The sequence below is a fragment of the Lissotriton helveticus genome, chromosome 9 (assembly GCF_964261635.1).
Source record: "Lissotriton helveticus chromosome 9, aLisHel1.1, whole genome shotgun sequence".
Lineage (NCBI taxonomy): Eukaryota > Metazoa > Chordata > Amphibia > Caudata > Salamandridae > Lissotriton > Lissotriton helveticus.
This window is the reverse complement of record NC_136070.1, coordinates 244,346,934-244,371,776: the sequence shown is the minus strand read 5'-3', so window position 1 is coordinate 244,371,776 and position 24,843 is coordinate 244,346,934. Positions and strand designations below refer to the sequence as shown.

The window sequence follows — 24,843 nt, the reverse complement described above, 5'->3', positions numbered from 1 at the left end:
TAATCTGACATGTAAATATTTGAATGCAAATAATAACGCAACAAAACTCAGCCAAAACTAGACATGCAAATAAACACACAATAAAATAAATACTAATGCCGAGTGAGACTAGATAAGCTCTCATTTCCATGACTGTGAGAAGAGATTACCGATTTAGCTTTTCACATCACTAGATGCAATGCGATGTCTGGAATCTACCCTCTTTAAAAACATTACGCACTATGCACCAAAACCCACCCAAAAATTACATTGTTAAACCGTGTTATACACATCTCCGAGACACGTCTGATGTACAACATTTTCGTACAGCACAATGTTTAATGAATAAAAAAAATAAAAAGCTTACTTCATCTCTATAAAGAGGACTGGTGTAGTACATTATGTCCATCGCACTGCTGTTCAACATATCTCTTAAGCCACGCACTTTATCAGGAGTGATTGAATCGACGGTATCTGGAAAGCGAAAGTGCGCATTACTACAAGTCAAGAGACTGAAGCGCACTCACTTATGTCATAAGCGAACATTTGCTATGTTATGTGAGAGAATGGAACACATACTTAATACTTTTGTGTTTTCTGCACAGGTTAGTCAGTAATTTTGGGGGGGAAATAACCTTGTGCACATAAGAAGGTTCCATGATAGGTTCAGGAGTAATTCCACTGCCTTAATTACAGTTTATAGAGCCTAATGAAACACGAATGCACAACACTATGTTTTGGTTTTTTCCACTTTAAGAACTCCTGAGAACCACTTATCCTTCGTTTTTCTGTGCTCTCACGTAGGCATGCTTTGTTTGAGCATTCTGTTCAAGACATGCTGGATTTACCCGAGATCAACTTCAGGAGAAAGCTTATCCTGATAGTAATACTTGGACCTAATCCACTGGAGGTTGAGTCACACTGAAATGGTTAACCAATGCATGTAACAATTAATACCCATCTGCGTTTTGCAATATTTTGTCATTTATATTGGAGGATCATATCGATGGGGACACAGTGAGAAGGGAGTCCTTTAGGTTAACCGGGAAAGTATAGACAGTATTATAGGCCTACAAGAAAGACAATCATATTGCTTGGGCCAATATTTCATAGATACTATTATGAAAGCCACTAAGTCAACTATGGAGATTAACAAGAGCTTGGTTTCCCACACTAAGCCCTCATGCTCTAAACAATCTGTATACCCTTACAAACCTCACTGCTGGTCTCGGTCAGCTTTTTTTCACTTAATCATCTTGACGATCAGTAGCTCTCTTACAAAGGATCAGCCTTAGCCTTCTCCTCTTTTTCCTTTAAGCAGCACTGACCTATCGCTTAATCTCTCCACTTTCTCACCTGATACTCACGATTTCACAGCTCAGCTCTTGCACCCCATTTAATCTTGTTTTCACACTGACCTCTGTTCTGCAAGCATTTTCAATTCTCTAGCCCCCTGGCTTATTCCAATTGTCATGGATCTCTGCAATCTGTCCATAGCTAAGCACTCTGTACCACAGGACTGGAAAGAAACCTCTTTCGTACCTCTAACAAAAACAAAAAACAATGTAGACTCAACCCTCCACAGTGTCCTTAAAAAGGAGATTATTTTTCAGCTTTCCTCCCTTTAGAAGTCCTTCATCTACTTAAGCTCTGCCAGTTTGTGCTGTGCTCACAGCGCAAAGTCAGCTATGGTCTCCATTCTGGATGATCTCAGACTGCTGGTAAAACAAAGCAGCTCTGCTGTCTTGATCTTTTTAGACTTGTCTGCAGCATTCAAACATGATATCACCCATGTTACTGTCTTGCCTTTTCAAAGTGGGGGTCCAAGAAACACTCATGCTCAGACCATGGATTATCTTAAGGATCGCTCTCAGGTCAACCCTATTATTCCTTTTAACACAAAGTTCAGAGGTGCAACATTGGGTTCCCTCAGGGATCCTCTATAAGGCCCACTCTTTTCAGTGTTTATATGCCCCCCTAAACTAATCTCATTCAGCTTTAGCTTCTCCTCCTCAGATTCTTGCCTGACTTGTTGAAATGTGCAATCACAGCCAGACTAAGTTTCTTCTCTCATCTCAGTGTTCTCATGGAAGTTAAACAATTCCTTAAAATCAACACTGGTAAGACTGAAATAGGGAATGTTGTTCCTCCTCATCTGGTTTCTTTCATCACAATCTCCTAGAGTAGACTGCCTCTTTTTTCCTGAGTTAAAATCTCAGCAAACAGCAGTCCAGGAAGTGATTCCATCCCACCTTGACCATGGTAGCTCTATCTAGCCTCTAAATGAATGCTTGTGCCCAATTTACCAGGCTCCAACATGCTATAGCCTTGATTGTTTTTCAGTTCCCCACTATGCTCATCTCTTTTCTTCTACTGGCTCCTGAGCCCAAAGTTGAGACGCCTCCGGGCATTTGTTCGCGCTATACTAAATGTTAAAAATAAAATAAATAAATAAATAAATATATGTGTTATTAACTGGACTTTTTTTTAATCAACTAGGACTTATATAAAGGACAATTTAGATGAAGCCGTGGCACACATACAGACAGTGTTCGAAGTTAATCACTTATATCAAAGACAAGCATTATGTATGTAGACACATTTTGCCTTCATAGTGTGCAGACACTATCATAAGCTAGTAGTCCAAACAGAGTTAAATGTGTAGGTCTGCCTGACGACATACAAGGACAATTGTTCTTGGTACTCTGTAGGAAGGCTGAAGAATAACACCTTGAACTATCAAGGCACTAACAAATTATAACCCACAGGAACTTGCAATATCTGTGGACTGGAATCTTACAGGGGAAAGGGAACACCAGACAAAGTCCCTTTTGTATATACAGGGTAAGCTTTCCAGCAGAGTTACTCTGTTAAAGGACTATTTCATATGAAACTGTTGGTTCATCTTAAATGAGGCTTTTGATCTTCTATAGCATAAAGTGGTAAATGTACTAATTCCTCAAGCATCTGTGACTGACATGCATGCTAAGGACCTTGCCCTTAAAATCCAGCTAAAATTCCGTGCACTTTGTGAAGGGTATATGCACATGTGACAAAGACACAAATCCACCATATTAAGTGACATCGTTAAGGCATGCTTGGAGGTCTGCCTGTATTTGGTCAGGATCTATTTTCTATTGCCCTGCTTGATATCTGATAGGAAGACAATAATCAACTCATTTTTGTCTAATCCCTCCTGATCGTATCTTATCAGCAGCACAGGTTTATTGGCCACAATGGAGTAGAGGAAGGGCCCAGACACTTCTATCCCCTTTCCTCCTACTTTTCAGCATTTCTCTTCTTGCACAGCAAGTCCACTGGCACCAGGTTTGACGATCACCTTCTGGGGGTGGCTGCAACCACCGGGTATATCTTTATGAGAGAATAGGCATGCTGACTGGGGCTAAGCATCAGTAGTATCCTTCCACTGAGATGGATTGGTGAGATCTTTTCTGTTCTATGAGAAGCCTAGCAGATGATACCATGCTCTGAATAAATGGGAATCATCTGAAATGTTTGTTTTGCCATACTGGACAGGCGCTTTGAAAACAACTTCTTTTATCTGTTTAAGTTCAATAAAACTGGAATTACACAACACTTAGTAGGAGTCTGAACGGAGTAAATAACTAACAATGCCTTTGAACAGGAGAGCTTAAAGGTGCTAATTTTAAAGATGAAAGCTTTGAATATATGCACCAAACACCAGTTAAGAATCTGACCAATGTAATTGCTTGGGTTTGGGATCACTGCAGGAAAAGTACTGTATATTCAAGAAACAGCTCAACTAATTACAGAAATTCAGTCTATTGCAGAGCTGTGAGCTAAAAAACTTGCAAGGTTTTAACAAGTTGCATAAATGTAAATTAAAAAAGAAAAGTCAAATGTTGCCGAAGGAGTGCTTAAAAAAAATCCTACCCAAGTAAAAGACATAACAGACAAGGAAACCTATAAAGTTTAAAAAGGTATCTGCTGAGAAACTAAAACATTATATAAGCACAGGAACTGTTGCCCCAAGGACCTACTCTGTCAGAGGGCAAAGAAAAGAGCTAAAACTGTCCTTGTTGTGTTAAATACTGTGATGGCAATGCTTAACTGACTATCTTGAAACCACAAATCTTTAGGAAAAAGAGAACTTGCCAGCGAGGCTTCTCCGGCACCGCCCCAAAGATATGGAACTCTCTTCCACCGGAAATACGCAGAATCTCCTCAACGATTGCTTTTAAACTGGAAGTCAAAAGATTAATGAACAAATTCCTACCTTAATTGGGCTAGGTTCACCAGCTCAAGGTCATTGATCCTACAACAATTAGACCATCATTGGATGCTGCTCTTCTTTATCTCATAGTGTGCCCCTCATTTAGTCTGCTATGTACCTGCTTATTGTATTACTCTCCTTTGACCCTTGTAATTATGTGATTTTTCTTGCTTTTATTCCTACTTAATGTCAATATTGTATGTATTACCCTCCTTCCATCCTTTTTGTAAAGCGCTCCGATATCCTTCGGGATCTTGTTCGCGCTATATAAAACTTTAGAAATAAATAAGTAGAGTTGTGTAAACGGATTTTTAATGGTGTGTTAGTTGAAACAAATCCTGGTAGGAATTTATAATAAACCTTTTTTTTTTTTTTTAATTAATTTCTTTGGCCCGGCATGGTGACGGGCAATGATTTGAAGATCACAAATATTGGGAAAATGTCTTGCTGTTGAAATAGAGGTCTCCTTCAGTTTTCCACTGGAATACAATCATTTACAGATAGCTGTGCACATGAACAACATAACTTACATTATAAATTAATATATTAAATGAAGATTTATTTTAAAACAAACTTTTTATTAAGTACAGTTGTCAGTAAAATTACAACTGTCAATTGTCTTGTTAGATTAACAAGTGTGTAAAATAAAATTACAGTACCTCCATCAAGCGCAAGCTTTGACCTCCATTCTACAGGTAGAAACTCCACATGTTCATTTAGATGATGTGAAAAATTCTTCTCTTCTACTTTTCTTGCAGTATCTCTCATCCTAAAAATAAATACAATCTCCTTATAACCTTTTTTTTTGGAAAGTTTAGTTTCAAAATTGAAAAGGGTAAAGCTACTTACTTGTAATCCTAGTTCTTCACCACAGGTACCCCCGCCCCCCCCCCCCCCCTCCTGGAAGTCATAAAAGATGTACTATCTCCACAAATGTGCTAGACTCCAGAACACACATTTTAAGAAATGTTTATATTTCCTTGACCAGATAAAAGGAAACATGCTCAAAAAACACAAAATGTTCTCTTTCTTAAAAAATCCATTTAGCCCAAATGTTATATCAGCAGTATGTCTGGCTGAGAAACACCAAACTAAATAGTATAAATGACATAGAATAAACGCAGGACATAGTGCCACAATATAATAACAATACACATACTAAAATCCACCCCTGCTTATTTTAAAAACCTTGGAAGACTGCACCATTCAATCATGCCGAGCAGAGCACAGTTATGCAGTTCTTTTTTTAGTTATGCATGGACAGTAACTTGCTCACCAACTGTGGCTCCAAAAGCAGGGACAAGAGCAGGACTTAATGAATTCAGAAGGGCACCCACGGTGAAGAACAATGATTACAAGGAAGTAACCTTTCCGTCTTCAATAATGTTTAGCAAAGGTACATACTTATATCAAAGAAGAACCTTACAGATGTGTCTCCTCCTCATAAGATGTGTGTGGCAGAGAGAAAAAGACAGTGAGTAATGGACTGATCCATGTGAACGAGTGACAAGTTTTGGCAGACAAGAAAGGGTCTGCAGCACCAATTTCTTAGTGAAGAAAAAGGGTATCCGGTGTTATGACAGCGCCTGCAGCTCCCTAATATGGCATGCAGAAGTAATTGTAATGATGAAAGACATTTGGAAAGGTAGCAGACACAAAGTAAAGCTATACAGGCATACACATTAGGAAAGTAAGGCACGAGTTAAGGTCCTATTAAGGCATAATGAAAGAAGATGGTGTAAACAAGTTTTTTTTTTAAAACATCACAATCTGTGCAAATACCAAAACAACTAAAACTTGACTTAGTCAACTTGACTTTCTTTGCACCAGGCCATAAGCTTCCCTCATCAATAATAATAAACATACTTGGTAGGTGGACGGCTAGCTACAGCGATAAAATCTACTTCAGCAGGTAAAAGAAAACCACTTAATTGTTGCTACTTAAACTCCAAGCAGGGAGGTGTAGGTTGTGGAGAGCCTGTCCCGAGACAGGAGGTCTTCTCGAAGAGGTAGACAGGTCGGATGGCAAATACTCCGGTACAATAGATCAGGCTACCATACTCTCCTTGCCCAATTTGGGGGTATCACAAAGATCTGAGCCTAGATCTCAAGAACTCTGTGCAGGAAGGGTAGTGGTTGGAAGGTGCATTCCTACTGCAGATTGAATAAGTCTCACAGAGAGTTTGCAGCACAGTGGATGGGACACTGCACATTCCTGGTGGTGGTGAAAGATTCATCTAAGGCATCCACTGGGCGAATACTTTGTCACCTACAGAAGAAAACGTCATTCAAGGGCCGCCAGCTGACGTCCGCTGAGATGATCTGCACTGGTTTTCAGTGAGGCCGTCAAATAATTAGCCATGAGGGAGAATCCCTATAGCTCAACCCATTTCCAAAGGCACAGTGCCATCAGACACAGGCTGCACAACCCACTCCAATCTGCTTCTTGTAGCAGCACATCACTGCTGTGTTGTCTGTCAAGACCTGAACTGGCTTTATGTTGATGGATGGGAGGAAGGCTTCCAGAGCCAACCAAACAGTGTGGAGCTCAATAAAATAGATGTGGAGCTTCTACTCTGCAGAGGACCAAAGGTCCTTGACCTCCACTTGTCTCAGATGGTCGACCCAACCTGCTGTAGTAATCAGGGTGAGGTTGAGATAGTAGATTGCCGCAGGGCATGCTGGCGTCCACCTGCCACTACTGAGGATCCTGGGCTGCTCTTTGATATGCAGATGCGGTCTGAAAGACAATCCCAGTGTTGAGTACATTGGGGGTGGAGGTTGCAATGCAAGGCCCCACGTGCCAGTGAGCAAGTGGGACTAGCAAGATGCATGAAGCAAAGAGTCGAAAAGGCTCAAACTTCCACACCAGAACCCAGGACTCAGCTTGAAACCTTAGGCTCAGAACCTGAATGTCCCGGACTCGCTGCAGGGGTTGAGTAATCCTTGGATGCCTGAGTTTTCTGGAAGGCCCCCACATGGGGAATCCTCTGTAAGGATGTATGTGTGTGGGTGCTGCACTCTGCTTTGCTGAATTCAAGGGCGTTTAATCAAAAACGTGTGCTGCCTTCGATTGGTGCCTGCTACACCATGTGAAACAATGTATTAAGCCTGACACCTAACTGGCTGCCAGGACTCTAGGGTGCACAACATGAAATGAGCGAACTCTTAATTCATTTAAACTTTTTTGTTTATATTTCAACCATTATTTTTTATATATGCATTTCATAGGCATGTTCATCATCATCAAACATAGTTTATAATGTGCAAATCAATAAAGTTTAACAAACTCAAAATGAACAGTTACATAATATTAACCCAATGCATTTCGGGACCTTTCATGGCCCCTTCGTCAGGGGTCTGTCAAAAAAAGACAAAAATAAGGAAAAAGAAAACTTATTACTTTCAATGCTTATAAGTTTCTCAGTTACTTACAATAATGTAGATCAACTCTATAATTACAGGTTTCATGGTGTCTCATTCTCTGAGATCAGAACCTTTCCTAATTTTGGAAAACACATTGCATGTTTAGTTATGTTTATTAAACTAACTTTTCAAAGCGAAACAATTACTTATTACACGCTAAAGGGTTATTTATGATTTATTTACATTGATTAATTCAATTATAGGCTTTCCACTTAGCCTACCTACCATTTCCGTCAAGTTGCTTTCAGCGATGAACAATTTTTCTATTGAAAAAGACAAGATTGGATGCAGAGCTCTTTAGTATACTGCATTTAAATACATATTGCCTGTGTACATTATCCCTTTTAAAAAAAATAAAATTCATTACCTGCGAGCCTATGCGTAACGCGTTGGTCTCGCTTCTGTGGCCAGATAAATAAAATCTATGCTGAAAAAGGAGGGGGGGGAAATTGTTTTAGTCTAATTTCATTTAACAAAAGTAAAGGTAATCTATTTTGCGTGCTTACCACAAAGACCCATTTTTTACCTGTTTGGAAGACCGTTTCAAAGCCTTCCTTGTTCTTTAGACGAACAGCTAGTACCAACCTGTTAAGAGGTTGAAAATATTGTTTTAATGCACTGATCGTTCTTCTTACTACCACGCTCTACTAAAAAAACGAATTCTCTTTACCTGCGGTCCTACGCTGTAGAGCTTCGGTCCCGCAGTGTTAGTATCTCTGATGTTAACTGTGGAGATAACGCCACGTTATTAGGTTGCGGTTTTTACTAATAAAATGCCAATTATTTCAGCATATTGGAAAACGATTTCGCGGCTTACCGAGAACTTAGGTTTGCTGTCCGTGTATTTGGATTCCACGCTAGTGCGCTTACTTCCGCCATTAAAGTATTAGTCCTTTATCTAGTTCCAGTATTTAGGTTTACAGTGACATAAAAAAGGGACTTTAGCTTTTCTGTCCGCACCTACTTCCCTATAACTAACTAGGACAGAAAAGCTAAAGTTCCAATATGCTGAAATAATTGGCATTTTATTTTACTAGCTGTTCGTCTAAAGAACAAGGAAGGCTTTGAAACGGTCTTCCAAACAGGTAAAAAATGGGTCTTTGTGGTAAGCACGCAAAATAGATTACCTTTACTTTTGTTAAATGAAATTAGACTAAAACAATTCCCCCCCCCCTCCTTTTTCAGCATAGATTTTATTTATCTGGCCACAGAAGCGAGACCAAAGCGTTACGCATAGGCTCGCAGGTAATGAATTTTATTTTTTTAAAAAGGGATAATGTACACAGGCAATATGTATTTAAATGCAGTATACTAAAGAGCTCTGCATCCAATCTTGTCTTTTTCAATAGAAAAATTGTTCATCGCTGAAAGCAACTTGACGGAAATGGTAGGTAGGCTAGGTGGAAAGCCTATAATTGAATTAATCAATGTAAATAAATCATAAATAACCCTTTAGCGTGTAATAAGTAATTGTTTCGCTTTGAAACGTTAGTTTAATAAACATAACTAAACATGCAATGTGTTTTCCAAAATTAGGAAAGGTTCTGATCTCAGAGAATGAGACACCATGAAACCTGTAATTATAGAGTTGATCTACATTATTGTAAGTAACTGAGAAACTTATAAGCATTGAAAGTAATAAGTTTTCTTTTTCCTTATTTTTGTCTTTTTTTGACAGACCCCTGACGAAGGGGCCATGAAAGGTCCCGAAATGCATTGGGTTAATATTATGTAACTGTTCATTTTGAGTTTGTTAAACTTTATTGATTTGCACATTATAAACTATGTTTGATGATGATGAACATGCCTATGAAATGCATATATAAAAAATAATGGTTGAAATATAAACAAAAAAGTTTAAATGAATTAAGAGTTCGCTCATTTCATGTTGTGCACCCTAGAGTCCTGGCAGCCAGTTAGGTGTCAGGCTTAATACATTGAATCCTCTGTAAGGGCATTAGGTGGGGCTTCAGCATGCTGATGGAGAACTCCCAGGCAAGACAGAAGGATATTTGAAGGTGGTCCTCGACGAGCCGCAGCGAATCAAAGGCAGCCCTGGCAAAAAATTTAAACAAGCCCCCCTCAATTCATTCCACTCTTTCCACCTGCCATTTTCTCTCTCTGATCTTGTTCTATGATCTCATTCTTCCTCCTCCTCTTTCAATCTTTGCTTATGGCTGCTGCAATGAAGTGAGACACCAGCAGAGGCATTGGGACTTAAAAAAATAAATAAACACCAAAGGATCCAGCTCAGAAGAAAAATGCCAGATCAGATAAATGGCCAGCGTGACTGTGAATACATGTCGGCTCAACCTGCAAAGATGGGCCGCGACTACACGACCAGCTTCGTAAACACCTAAGGAGCAGATGTGGGGCTCAAGAGTACAGATAAGTGCTCCAACCCCACCACGAACCAAAGGCAGCACCTGTAGACTGGCACATAAAAGTATGTGTTCTGCAAGTCCAATGGACACTATCCAATTCTCCAGTTCCAGTGCAGAGATTACCTGGGCCAAAGTCAGCATCTTGAATCGGTCCTTCCACAAGAAGGTGCTCAGAGGGCAAAGAACAACAACTGACTAAGCCCTCCATCCATTTAGGATGAAGAAATAAGATGAACACTCCTACCCATTCTCCTTCCTTGTGACCTTCTCTAAGGCCCCCTTCGCCAAAAGCCATCGAATCTCTGGCGTAACCTTTCTAAAAATCTACAATACCCAGCGACCTGATCTAATGGCGAGCCAGCCGGGCAGTTAAAACAGATTCTGAAAAAACAGATGTTGCTCCTGCCAACCATGGGTAGAGAAATCAAAGCAGCTTAGCAGAATTTGCGTCAGGTGAAGAGGAACATTGAAGTCTAGGCCGTTGAGCTGTGAAAGGGCAAGCTGGCTAGGGCACAAGTTAAGAAGGCTGTCTCTGGCGGCAGGAGAGACTCTACAAGTATCTTCTGAACTTCTGCCTGGTAATGCGAGTGGCACTGCTGAGCCAGAGTTCAGACCCAAGGAGCATGCCACAGCATGGTTGTCTTTGAAGCGGCCACTGTGGAATCAGCTTCTTCACCTAAAAGTCTGGAACCATAGAATGGCATGTCCATCAGGAATGCTTGCACATCCCCAGAGAATACTTGGCCCACATCTAGACATGCCACTGTAAAGCCATACTGTTGCGTATGGCAGCTCGACACAATCTGTTGAGCACAGGCCAGCTCTCAAAATGTATTTACCTGCATCCTGTACAGTTTGTGCCTTCCGAGTAAAAGAGTTTCTAAATTTACTAGGGATTGCGGGCAAGATCTTACTGGCCATATCGCAGCAGCCCTGTGCATAGAGTCTCAACAGGCAAACAATGTTTAAGGAATACAAGGTAAGCTGGCAGAAGGAAAGACTCATTTTCCTGAAATTGTTGATTTGATTTCAATCCAGAGCTGGCAGTGCATTAGAGAATGTGTTTGAATTTACTCTAATAGTTGGTGCTCGAACAACCAAGTTCTCTGGAGTTGGGAGCGAAGTCAGAAAGGCTGGATCACCAAGGAAGGGCCTGTGGAGGAAAGCTACAGGGTGGCTTACAGGTCAAACTAAACATGGCTGTGACAAGGCTGCCAGGAAACTTTCCGTCAGGGCCTCAATGAAGTGCAGTAAGAGTTTGGAGACCTCAGTTCCAGGCTGAGAAAGGTCTGTGAGAATGTTTGCCTTAGTTTCTACTGTAGGTAGTTGCAAGTTTGCCACTCTGGCGCTTACCTCGGTTAGGTGTCTCAGGGAAATTGTTACATTTACTAGCATTCCCCAATCAGTATATCAAGTAGGGAGTAAGTTATCCACATCCTCATTGTGAAGCCCTTGAATGGTTACAGAACCTGACCGTACAAAAATTCCAGCCTTTGTTAGTATTAGTCAGTATAAAGCAATGGGGTGACCCAGTTATGTGCAGAACCTTGGGATTAGTACATTAAGCGAACAGTGGTTCTGCCACCTATCAGCTTATAACAGGCGTCCAACTTATTTACTCAATTGGTCCCTCTTCTCAGGTGAGACTAACATTTCATGCAAGAAATCAAAATACCGCCCCAAAAAACACATGCACTTCTGAATTATTATGTGATTTTATAACCAATTTGGTGAAGACTTTGCACTCAAAGCATTGAGAACAGGACATATATATGCACACAGACATATGATGTGTATTTACACTTAGTGAAACATAACATGTAGTGAAAATAAACCTATTTACATATCACAACACAATATATACATAACAAATGAACATATATTCAAGACAAAAAATTCAGACACTGAGAAAAAATGAAAACCTGATTCAACCCGACTTGTAATCAATCTGGTTATTCTCGATTGTTATGGGTGATCAATAGCATTCGAAAGTATGCGTTGACGTTTCGACCCCAGATAATATTGCGATAAATTGATCGTCAAGAGGGGGTCTTCTTCAGGACTATATGTAGAGTGTGTGTGGCCGGTTCAAGAAAAATTTGCGCATTTTAGATGGGGTTGGGCATTTACAATCATATATGGCTAGGCCATGTATCTCTGCTCACCTTGAATAAAGATTCCACCTGGATATCAAATTATAGGTACTGTCAGCACCACAGCTTGAACAGACTGTATATGATTGACCTGTCAGATATAAATTAGAATGTCTGTCATGACCTGAATTCGAAACAGAGCAATTTAGCGAATATTTATATTGCGCCCTTGCAGGGACTGTACCTGAATCAAAAAAGCTCTCCTTATCAGCTGGTTGTACTTGGGTTCAATGGCACAGCGTGCCTGCAACTATGTGAATGAGAGATAGTTGCAATTAGTTGCCTTAAATAACTGAAAGTAGTCAAAATTAGTGAATAGATCATAAGTAAGTGCAAAAATGTTGGCTACTAACCTCCGGCCGTCTGGCGCTCAGGGTCTCCTGTAATTATTCAATGCTTCTCAAATGGGCACACATTGCCGGGGCCAATCGCCTCCAGGCAAAGCTTACATGACGGACTCCAGGCTAATTAATGTCCACGAGTACTCTGTGAAGTAATTTTAGAAAAGAGAAACCTTTGGTAGTATTAGAGTTGAGGGAGCAGCTGTGGAACCTCCAAAATTGGAGATGTGCCTTGGTGAGCTCATCCTGAGTAATTTTTACTGGCAAGAATTATTAATGCATTTCACACATCACATTTTTGCTTTCCTCAGTGCAAAGAGTCTGCCTACAGTTGGGTCTGGTGCTCCCTATTCCACCAAAACTAAGCTGCACCCTACCAGCAAGGCCCAAACAGGCCGATGACCAATCTAGGGTTGCTTGTGTTTGTTCAGAGGGGACCCAACTTGGAAGTTCAGGTTAAACTACTCCTATTTGAGTAAGACCAACCCAGCCCTTTTTGTATTTCTTGATTATCTCGGATTCGGTCTAGGTGCTGCTGAAATCTAAGCTGGGATGGTTGGAACTGACATGGTCTCTGGAATCAAAATGTGGGCATGGGCCAGAGACATCAATGAGCTGGGTGAAGGCACCAAGCGGTCAGTTGGCACGGAAAAGAAGGCTGACACTTCCAGAGGCAGTGCAAGGCCACAGTAGAGTCCGATGGTGCTGCTTACTGGGGTGCGTGACCAACTGCTATGAAATATTCCATGTCTAGTATGGCGCCTGGGGATATTCAAAAGGTGAGAAATCAGCAATTTAAAGAATACATCAGAAAAGATGATTTTGCACTCATTCTGCACAATATCTAGCACATTTCTTTCGTAATCGCCTGCTGGATCGGGAGATGACCAGAAGTAGTCTTGTCTACTGAGGTGCTCGCTGGTGAGGCAGAATGATGGAGTCATTGCTTTGTTGGGACCTTTAGAGGTAATGGAAGGCTGTTGACCACCACTTGTTCCCCAAAAATATGTTTGTCTCTGAAAGAGCTGCTGTAGTAGTTGCTCCAGCTTTTGTCTTTTACAAAATATAAAGTGTGAGTGCTGTTTATTCTTGCTGGAAAATGATTTCTTTACTGTAGCCAAAAGACTGCAAAGTCTTGTTGCCTGATTTAATTTTTTGGGTCTTTTCATCTGTTTGGGGTCCAAAAACAGATTACTTGTTAACTGGTAACTCATTTTCTTGAGCTTGTGGGGTCAATGCGGTCTATCTGAGCCTAGATTAACAACTTCTTCAGATCAGGTCAAATCTATGCATAAGCTAGATCTATAGGATCTCCTGTTTACCAAATGAGGCAAGAATGTAGTTGACATTCCTGATTTAACTATTTTCATGCAGTAATTTTTTTTTAGACGATATTCCATTAATTGGATCACTGAATACCAAAGAGAATGGTCAAAGTAGCGAGACAAAGCTCTAGAGCTGGCTGTTTTTACAGCACTTGCGGACGTCTGCAAATCTTCCTCCTGAAAGTAACCTGTCTTCTGCTTCTTTCTCAGGCAGATCAAAAGAATTGGAGCCAGCTGTGTTAAACTTCCTTTTTGCCGTTACTACCACTGAAGAATTGGCTGATCTCAACTCTCACTTTGAGAAACATAGAATCACAGTCAAGAGGTTCTTCGCTTTTTCTCCAGATGCCTCTTCACTGCCCGAACAGAAAAAGGGGATGTGAAGAAACCCGTCATGAGATCAAGGAGGCTCAGTAACACATGAACAGTTAAACAAGCCGGCGGTCTTGTCAGGATTGTTTACAAAATGATGATGTGATCACATCTACAGTGCTTGCCTAACGACTGTATTTCTTTGCAGTCCTGTTTTGGAGCTCATTGATTGTAAGTAGATCATCAAATTATGAGTTTCTCAGAGGTAAAGAATCCGGAGAATCTGGTGAATTAGGAAAAAACAGAGCCTAACTACTGAGAGGAAAATCTGTGTTAAAATGTTCTCCTTAGTTTGACCGACCCAGAACGGCAGAAGTTATGAAGCCCGCATTGAACTACATGCTCTGGCTCCTCTCCTCTGGATATCATGAGAGAAGACCTAGATGGTGATCATTTGCTAGACCCCAACAATCAGTGGTGCTGTGAACCCTCCGCTTTTGCACCTTAAGTGGGGGTTCCCACTGGCCCAGATGGCCTAATAAAATGGGTCTCATCAAAATGTGTAGTCGCTGTATTAGCCTCTTCTTTCTGTAGGTATGCAGACAAATCCAACTAAAATGCTCAAGAGCAGTGCAGAGGTGTGGTCTGCTATGTGAACAGGGAGATAAATAAAGAAATAATGATATCAAAATGGCACAGAGCAGCAAATAGAGGGAGTGCAAGAGAGAAAGTAAAGAAAGATAGCAGAAACTGGAAAGAAGAAAGTGGAGAAACAAAGGAGAAAGAAATGGGATGGAAAGGTTGAAGGAAACGTGAAAAAGGGAAGGGTGGAAGAAAGGGTGGTTGAAAAAAGCAAATTAAGGAATGGTTTATGTAAGAAGAAAGGATGGATGGCCAGAGGGGTCAAAGGACGCTTGAAAGGATGGATGGGTGGGCGAAAGGAAGAATCTATGAAAGAGCGAAAGGATGGATACGGGTGGGCGAATGGATTGATGTGTGAACAGAATGGTCATTTGATGGATGGTGGCTGAACTAACTGCAGAGAAGTTGGTGCTGAAGGAAAATGGGACCTCAGTAGAAAACGCCCACCATGTCTGTTGGTCCTGGGGTTGAATGTTGGAACTAGCCTTCTCCAGGTCTTCTGAATACACAATGGGACAATTTCTACAGAACAGGAAGAAATTCTGACAAATAAGCCACCTCCATACATCAAAATATCACTTGATGTCGACGCAGATCTCTCTGACTCTTTTCATGTAGGTACAAGTGTGTGTATGTGCCTCAGCATCAAATATTTAGATTTTAACTAGAATCATGATTTGCTGGACATAAGTTGCTACCAGCTCATCTTCGGAAGTTGTGGAAGCGAGCTACTGGGAAGAGGAGAGGCTGGAATTCTGGTGTTTCTTTCTTGAAGCAGAAGTGGACACAACAGTGAAGTTCTATGCCCAATTCCCCCTTCTTGTCCCTGAGGTGAACACCTTCCATGTTTCACAGTATCTTTTTACAAATCTCACAGTTCTTAATGGAGTACATCAGAAGAAACCACAAAGACATAGTGCTTCTCATTCTGCAATATCTTCTCTCAAGAAGCTGGGCATTTATCAAAAAGAGATGACATAGTAGTCAAAAACAACTAGGGAGGTCAAACACATCAGAAAATCAGGCAAAAAACATTTCTCTAAGAAAGAGTTGTTGAGTTGAAGGTTACTTCTTTAGATGTCGAATAAAGACAACCTCAAATATTTGACATTGGTAGGTAAAATAGCGGTTTGTGTTCAGGATCTTCCTCATAAAGCAGAAAAAAAAGGCCTGAATGACACTCTGCTGGGCATGGTGGGATAAGTGTAATCTTCCAAGTTTCTTAAAGGAGCAGGGTTAAATGTTACTATGCATATTGTTTGGATAGGAGCCATCTCCTGATTTTATTTTATGAGATCTACTCTATTTTAAATGGTAATTCTCAGCCAAATGTGCCACTGATTTAATATGTTGGCTAATTGAACAAAAAACAATAAATGTTGATTTTTTTTTTTTAGCAGGTTTCTATTTATTGTATTGGTTTGAGAAACCTGAAAGTTTATGGTAATTCGTGGTCTGAGGTCTTGCACATGCAATAAGATAGTCTACCTTTTATTAATTCAGAGGAAATTCTCTGAAAGAGAAAGCATATAGAGAAGCTGTAACCCATTTCTCAACAAGATCGATTATAAACTTGCAAGTTTCAAAATTGCCAGGAGCATTAACGCAAAACACATTAAGCGTTATTGTCGCCTACAAAAAGCATAGTCAGGAGAGAATGACGTCAAACCATTGATTCATCGAGATAGGACTGCTACCTTTGTTTACAGATGCTGATGCAAATCAATTAAAGGATGCTTTAACTTAAGAAGCTAATGATTTCGAATGTGCGAGCATCCACATTTTCCTCAATGGCAGCTTCCCACAAAATGGCAATTTTACTCGCAGAATTGACTCCCTTCCACTTTACTAAGCTTAGTCTACATTTTTTTCACTTGGTTTAACCTTCACTTTAATTGTATTTTTTCCGATTTCATCTGCATATGCTGTCATTGTTACTTTACTTAGTTTCTTGCCTCTTCACTAACTTCTTCCTTTAATGATGCTCCCTCCTTTATTACTTATCACCAGGACATTAATAAACTAGTGCATCACAGCTACACTTTACGGGGCACACCAAGGCTTTCTCCAACAAGAGAATGGGAGATGACTGGGAATAACTCACATATGAGGCCATCATTCGTCCTAAGATAAGCCCAGTCCCCACTACTGGACAGAGCCACCAGCAAAAGTTGCTTTAAGCAGTCGCACACTGACAAGAACCCAGGTCACAACACATGCACTCTGAGAACTCTGAGATCCAAGCTCAACATGTAAACCCAGTCATCTTCCCTTGACTGATTTTATGAACATAGTCATTTGTGACCTATAGGATATCACTCATAGTGTTTCAGTGGCAACAGGGAGATAGAATTGCATCCTAGGGGTTACCCTATATGCAAGATACTCAGTCTGCTCATTACTGTGTTTTGGAATTTTTGTATACTTCGCCTCAGAGCGTGCAGACTCTTCCACAGGTTGCCAACACAGTGTTGTAGAAAATGCCTAACCAAAAATCATCACAAAGGAGGGCATACTGTTCAAAGGAAAATAGTCATATCATGCAAGTTGCCTTTATCTTAGGGTGCAAATTGGTTAAAATACCTGGGATGCTAACGTAGATAAATTGTGGTGGGTGGAGTTAATGGTTAGGGGTGGGGATGTGATTTCATATGTGACGCGGTTATGCCCTTTAAGCCAGGAATTCATAAGCCAGAAAGAAACTGACATCAGACTCTAAACTAAATTGCAATGTCAGACATATCAGTGGGACTCAGCCCCTTGAAATGATCTGTTGGTTCTAAACTGTACATAAATGTGACAATTTCTTTCCTAAACTAAACATTCCACCATGCATACACATGGCATTTATTCACTTAGCATCAGTACAGCTATCAACAGTGCTGTAAAATGCAGTGGTAGAGGGCAAAGGTACAGCTTTAAATATATATATTTTAAACTACCAAACCATGTGATGAAGGTCCATTTAATTTCTTGCATGATGACCAATGGCAACCTTGCTATTTCACTATCACTCAGGCTCATCTGTCCCAAGCACAGTGAGATCTAATAAGGTAGCAACAGATATAAAGACAATCCATGTAAGTAAGCAGATTTATTATAACGTGTATTCCTAAGGAGGTCATCCACAGTCCCCTTTAAAAGAACAGCGACACTGTGCCACAGAGAGAGAGAATGGAGAACGAGCAGCTTTCTGTTTTCAGGGTTTATACATTATTCATTTCGGTGTCTGCTTTCTAGAAAAATGAGACTTCGTTTTCAACATACTTATTTGCCACAAAACATTTCAGGGCGAAGTTTTATCAGTGCTTACATCGATATTTACTCTTAATACAGTTTAATTGCGGAGTCAACTTTGCATGAAATGAATAGCGTACATGGGTTGAAGTATTTCACACGCCTGGATGCATGTCTGATGGAATGCAGGGGAGTGTCCATTTTTGGCTTGTTCTGTGTGTGTGGCAATAAAACTGGCAGAAGGCTATGTACAAGGCTGTCAAAGCTACTGACTTGGAACCTTAGCATCCCTTCCTTTCCTCTAGTGTCCTGCTTGTGAGGGTTAGAGTGGAGAGGTGTGGCTCACTGGTAAGCAGAGAACGGCCCGGGACCACGGTTCAATTCCTGACGCGGCAGGGTCTTGGACCAGGGTCAACGGACTCGATAATTCTCGCCTCAGTGCCTACTCTAACCAGGGAACACACTCGGTAACTCTGGGCATTAAGCTTGCCTCATCTCTACAACGGCCCCCCACAGACGCCGGGGATGCCTGGTTTCACCCTGGAGATACCCAGAAAGGGACCATCTCACAGGGAAAACCAGGACGGGTTCCCCAGCGGTCTACAGCGCCAGGACACTCGGGTAGAGTAACAGTGCGCTTTACAAGTATCCCACATTTACATTTACAGAGTGCCCTGTAAAAGGTGTTGGGGATTTCACATTCTTCACTATGAAGCTGGCTGCAGTTCCTTTGCCAGAGTGCTCACAGGTCCACCTCTCCTTACCTGATCTACCGTCACAAAGGAGGTGGCCTGCTGTCTTGGCCCAATGAATATCTGTTCTCGATTCAACAGCTCAGGAGGGGCTTGTGTTGATAATGCCCGACATGGGCTAGTCATGCACTTACCATGCAGTATTTGATAGAAAGAGTCCTCCAAAATGTTGAACAATACAAGAAAGCAAATTTATAATTCCTGGGCATAAATACAGGCAATATCTGATCAGTATTTTATTCCATGAACCCTATTAACCAAGTAAAAATTGTATACCAGTGTAAATGAGAAAATTCCAAAGTCCAAGGATAGATTCTGGGGACGGCTGTCCTCCTGCAGAACCAGGGACTAAGTCTGTCAAAAACCCAGCTGCAAGTGCTACTGGAGCACTTTCACAAGAGAAGGTGTCTACCTGCTGTCAGATGAGTTGCCGGATTGCACTCTGTAAACAAAAACAAGTCTGGAATGGGGAGTTTATCAGCCCTACTACAGGAGGACCTTTTGAGGCTGCTGTGAGGTCTGTGTTATTACCGCTGGTCAAGAGGTTATCCAGATGCTGCGTAGAACGGAGAATTACCATCTGTTCGCACTGCCTGATCCAAGGTAAAGGATCTTACCCCTACACTGAGTTTCGTAATACCTCTTCCCCTAGACTTAGTGCAACAAACCCCAAGTAGAGCCTGGCATACAATACAGATGGCCGAATTGGCAGCCATCCATACAACTTCAGCCTGCCAACCTGCTGACAATCTGGAGCACAATGTAAAAAATGTCTCGCTCTGGCTTAATACGGCTTTTGATATTTTAGCCCCGGTCAAACTAAAAACCTTGACAAAGAAAGTCTCCCAGCCATGGTATACGAGACCCGTTGGACATCAAGGCAGGACTGCCGTGGGCAAGAACAGAAGTGGAGGAAAAACTATGAGGTTGAAGAGAGAACTATCTATAAAACCGAACTAGCCCAACATAAAAATATATTTTAGCTGCTAAAACCTCCTACTACTCCGAGCAGATAAATATAGCATGCAATGCCAATAAAACTCTTTCAAGTAATAAAAAAAATTGGCAGTACCAGCCAGCTCCAATTCAGCAGTAATTAACCAAAAATGTTGTGACACTCTGGCGGATTTCTTTCAAGAAAAGGTAGCCAACATCTTTAACAAATGTGCCGCAAGGAGGACAGCTTCACAGCCGGAGGAGCAATCCCTAAATATAGTATCAGGTCTAGCCAGATACCCTACCTTTAAGGTTCCCCTTGAAAAACAACTCCTTTGCCCTCTAAACATTTTTCATCTGATTCCAGCTCAAGTGGCACAATATCTGGGGCAAATTTTCAATGCAGTGTTTGAGAGGGGTGTTTTCCCTGCACACTGGAATTCTGCCTCAACCCTGCCTCTGCTAAAAAAGGATAATCATAATGCGTTGAACATGAACAACTATCACCCCATATCTAGGATTCCCTTTGCTGCTAAGTTGATTGAGAAAGTAATGAACGAAAAGCTATCAGAGTACGTTTAAGAAAATAGGATACTGGATGATACCCAGCACAGATTTAGGATAAACCACACAGCACAGAATACACCTTGGTAGTAGCCACCTAAGATATTTGTGAAACACTGGACTGGAGGGGGAGGTGGTTGACTGCGCCTCTGATTTTGCTGGACCTCTCCGAAATTCTTGCAATCATCCAAGGTGGAGTCTCATTATGATCAGAGTTCTCAATGTCACAGACTATCCCGCAAGGAGGATAGTTCTGCACGGATACAGTTAAAAAACACTCTCTTCAAGAATAAATACTCTTTCTGCCTCTGTCCAGACTGCTAACTAAAAATTCAACCTTTAAAGAGATGTATCCCAATTAAAAGACAGTCTTGAATGGCTGTTCCTGACCCTTTAAAGGTCCTTTCCCTTAATGTTAAGGGGCTTAATTCACCCAACAAGAGACAGCAAACGTGGCGCTATATACTACAGCATAGTCCAGAATTTTTTTTCCTTCAAGAAACCCACCTGTTAAAGGTTGACACGCCTCGCATGGCACACCCTAAATATCCCCTCCAATTCTGGGCTCAAGCAGACTCCAAAACAGCGGGACTGGCTATCCTATGTAGAAAGGGTATCCGGCAGGGGACCCCAAAAACTTTCTGTAGCGCAGATGGACGTTTAGTCAGGGCGGGGTGGAGGTTGGCAAACGCCTACTCACAATGTACAATGTTTTTTGCACCGAACCAGATGCAGGACACCTACCTCCAGAAGCTATTACGGGAACAGGTAATGCAGGGCGACCCCTCTTTGATTGTGGGAGGGGATTTTAACTTGGTGTGGGACCCTACGCTGGACCGTAGTGAAGCCTCCTCGAACGGATAGGGTGCCATGTCCTCTGCATTCTGGAAACAGATAACGGACCTTGGCCTAATAGATTCTTGGCATTACCACTTTCTGACGTGCGAGACTACTCGTACTACTCGCATGTCCACCGCTAGTACTAGCGTATTGATTATTTATTTATATTGCACGCCCTTATAAGGGATACGTTAGAGACAGCCCTGTCTAACATCTCGAGCTCCAATCATACTCACGTTGAACTACTCCTGCAGGATCCAGCCGCTTGCCTCACCCATCAGCCGCGGGTGCACCTGCCGCCACATATTCTGCAGGGCTCGGCCAATGTGGAGTCTATACGGATCGCGATTGACTCATATTTTGCAAGCAATGATCTACCCGAGACCCCTTTCCCTGTGGTGTGGGATGCCTTTAAGGCGACAATCCGAGACCACATCACGTCCATTGCGATCGTGGGAGGCCCACAGCCTAGAGGATAGCCTCTCCAAGGATATTAAGAAGCTGGAAAAGCAGGATCGGGAGCGCCCTTCCCTCGCAACCCGGCGGAAACTTGCAAACCTTCGGGGCCAGCTCCACGTTTTGCGAACTATTTAAGCTGAATGGTCCTTGCCTCCCTTGAAACAACAGTACTTTGAGAGGGGGGGGGGACAAAGTGGGTTGGTTGTTGGCGAGGCGCCTGCGGGTCCGGGCACCAAAGGCCCACATTGCGAACATCCAATTACCTGATGAAGGGCGGATCACTGCGGAGCGAGCTTAATGCGAGCCTTTAGGGCCTATTATACCACCTTCTACAAGGCGGAAATGCCCTCTCAAGCTCATATTGATGAGGTACTGAACTAATGCCCCTGGACCCTAATACACGCACACTACGCTAAACAACTGGAATGTCGCCTAATTGCGGAGGAACTGACAGCGGCGCTGAAGGACCTCCCCCTTGGGAAAACGGCAGGCCCAGATGGCTGGCCGGTGACCTTTTATTGTATGTTCATATCGCAAATCGAGCCATACCTGCTGCGACTATATAGTTCCTTCTCTGACACGGTGGGGCAGTCGCCTTCCATGGGTATGGCAGAAATAGCTCTTATCCCCAAACCAGGAAAGAACCCCACGCTATATGCTTCTTACCGTCCCATAGCATTGCTAAACACTGACCTCAAACTTTACACTAAAATGCTAGCTAAGCGCCTGGATTCCCACATGCCGGGCCTCGTGGAGCCAGATCAGGTCAGCTTCATCCGCAACAGACAGGGGGCGGATAACGTGTGTAGAATTGCGCATCAGGTAGGGAAAGCATACCACTGGAATATACTGGCCTGTCTTCTATCGCTCGACGCGGAGAAGGCGTTCGACCGGGTGAACTGGGGTTTTCTTTGTGCGGTGTTACACAAGGTCGGTCTGGGACAAAACATGATTTCTATGATCATGGCCCCCTAGCTCTCCCCTCAAGGGTAGGTCCATGTAAACGGGCAGCTCACGGATCCCTTCTTCATACACAGGGGTACACGGCAGGGCTGCCCTCTATCACCTCTGCTATTTGACTTGGTAATAGAGCCCTTGGCAGAGATCATTAGGCAGAGCGCGGACATCCACGGCCTCGCTTTAGGAGGTTGACAGAATAAAGTAGCGTTATTCGCGGATGACCTTATTCTCACGTTATCGCTCCCACATACCTCTCACCGGGTGCTCCATACTCTCCTACAGACCTTCAAAAGGGCATCCGGCCTCAAAATTGATCATGACGAATCTTGGGCTTTAAACCTCACGATCCCGAAAGAGGAGCTGCCAGTCTTGAAAACACTGGCTCCCTATCAATGGACTGCGGACCATATTCGTTATCTAGGCCTCCAACTGACCCCTTCCCTGGACACGTGGTCTCAGGTAAATTGGCGTGAATGAAAGAATGCCGTCCAGGAAGACCTGCGGAGGTGGAAATCTCTAACTATCTCTTGGCTCGGTAGGCTTAACGCTGTCAAAATTTCAATACTCCCTAAAATCTTATACTTGTTCCAATGTCTTCCCACCCCTATACCACAACAACAGATACAGGACCTCCAAAAAGAGATCACTAAATTTATTTGGGGCGGTCGTTCTCCCGCAACATCCTCATGTTGCCAAGGGATAGAGGGGGACTAGCGTGCCCTGACCTTTTGGACTATTACTGGGCCTCACACCTTCGTATTGTCTTGGAATGGACAACCACTGAAAGCGAAAAGGTGTGGTTCCATATGGATAGGATGGTAACGGGGCGTACTATATGGGATCTTACATGGCTCCACCGAGCGGCGCGCTCCTGCAGTTTTGCATTTAATTTTCTGTCTTGCACTGTGTTCTTGCACGCTGTACTGTGTCTGCCTTGATTTTACTCAATAAAGGTTTTTTTGAAAAATTAAAAGAAAAAAAACTAGTGGTTTGTTAGCTATCCTGCCTGCTTCTAGGAACTTAACAAAACATACAAGTCTTTGAAGCGAATCACCATACTCCACATTCCTGATCACTAGAAAATTCAAGTCTGCCAATATCTTATAAGTTATAAAATGTGACTTTTAGTGAACACATAAAGGGCCTCTAACTACTTATTTTGTACTCGCTGAAAACAATATTGACTGCTTTCGTACTTTATTAAAACGAGACCAATTATATCTGTTTAGCAAAGCTTTGAAATTTTCTGTTCTCAAGGGTGAGGCATTAGGGCACAGACCTTTATCCAAACCTTGATAATCTTACATCTCCAGTGATCATGAAGTAAAGGTGTCAAATAAGTAAGAAGCTGACCTCGGGCATATATATATGTTAATAAGTCGGAATCTACAGTGTTCTAGGAAGGTAGCTGCTCATAAACTTCAGTTTGGTGTTGGGATTACAGATCCCCTTGGGTGGGTTCAAATACCTGGGTGCTTTTTATGTTCCCCGATGTGGCACTGGCGTGGTTTCGCAATTTGGAGCCTGTGAGGACGATCAGGGCGGGTCAGCTTTGTTGCTGTCCCCGACTGGTAGGTCGGCAATTTTTAAAATGGTCTTGTTGCCCCGTTTTTTTGTACCAGGTGAAGAATTTTCCGTATGACGCTCCCCGGAAATGATTCCGAAAACTGAATTCCAAACTTAACGGCTACCTCTGGGACGGTGGACCCACGCCACGTATTGCCCCCAGTAAATGCTTTTAATCAGCTTATTGTGGTAGCATTGCTGCAGAGGCTATTAAGTCCTATTATCGTGCGTCGCTTGTGCTGAACATCAATGACTGATGGTAGGATCTCTGGGGCGACCCCACGTTTGAGTTTGGTGGTCGGGCGATGGAAAACACCCCTCTTGTTTTGTATCTATACGACGGGGGCAATGTCAGTGGTTTTCCTCCGGTGAATAGGGTGGTCCTGAATTAGTAGAGACTTACTCTTCATCAGATGGGATGTGGGGGATGCTGAACCCATAAATTGTGGCCCTTATTTCCCTGAAGTTAACCCTTCAGATGGTAAACTTATTATGGGAGACAACAAAATTGCACAGATATATCAGACATTTATTTCCAACCGCTCAGAAGCATTCATTGATCTCTGTGGGGAGAGGGGGGGGAGGAGCGTGGGAGGTTGATGTAAAGGTACTGGAGAACTAAGCTCTGGGGCACCTCGAGAGGCGCCAATTGCAACCAGATTTAAGCTGATCCAGTTTAAATATCTAAATAGGGAGTATTTCACATGCCATC

General features: G+C 42.3%; 1 protein-coding gene across 6 annotated transcripts in view; it reads right to left on the bottom strand.

Annotated features, from left to right (window-relative positions):
* The window catches only part of DDHD1 (DDHD domain containing 1), a 466,403-nt gene that overhangs the window by 215,740 nt on the left and 225,820 nt on the right, over positions 1-24,843 (bottom strand). For all 6 annotated transcript variants that reach the window (XM_078659828.1, XM_078659830.1, XM_078659833.1 and 3 more), the window contains 2 exons: positions 4,894-5,003; positions 347-453 (listed from right to left, as the gene is read on the bottom strand). In XM_078659828.1, coding sequence (XP_078515954.1) covers positions 347-453; positions 4,894-5,003 — 217 coding nt within the window. The remainder of the gene's footprint in view (positions 1-346; positions 454-4,893; positions 5,004-24,843) is intronic.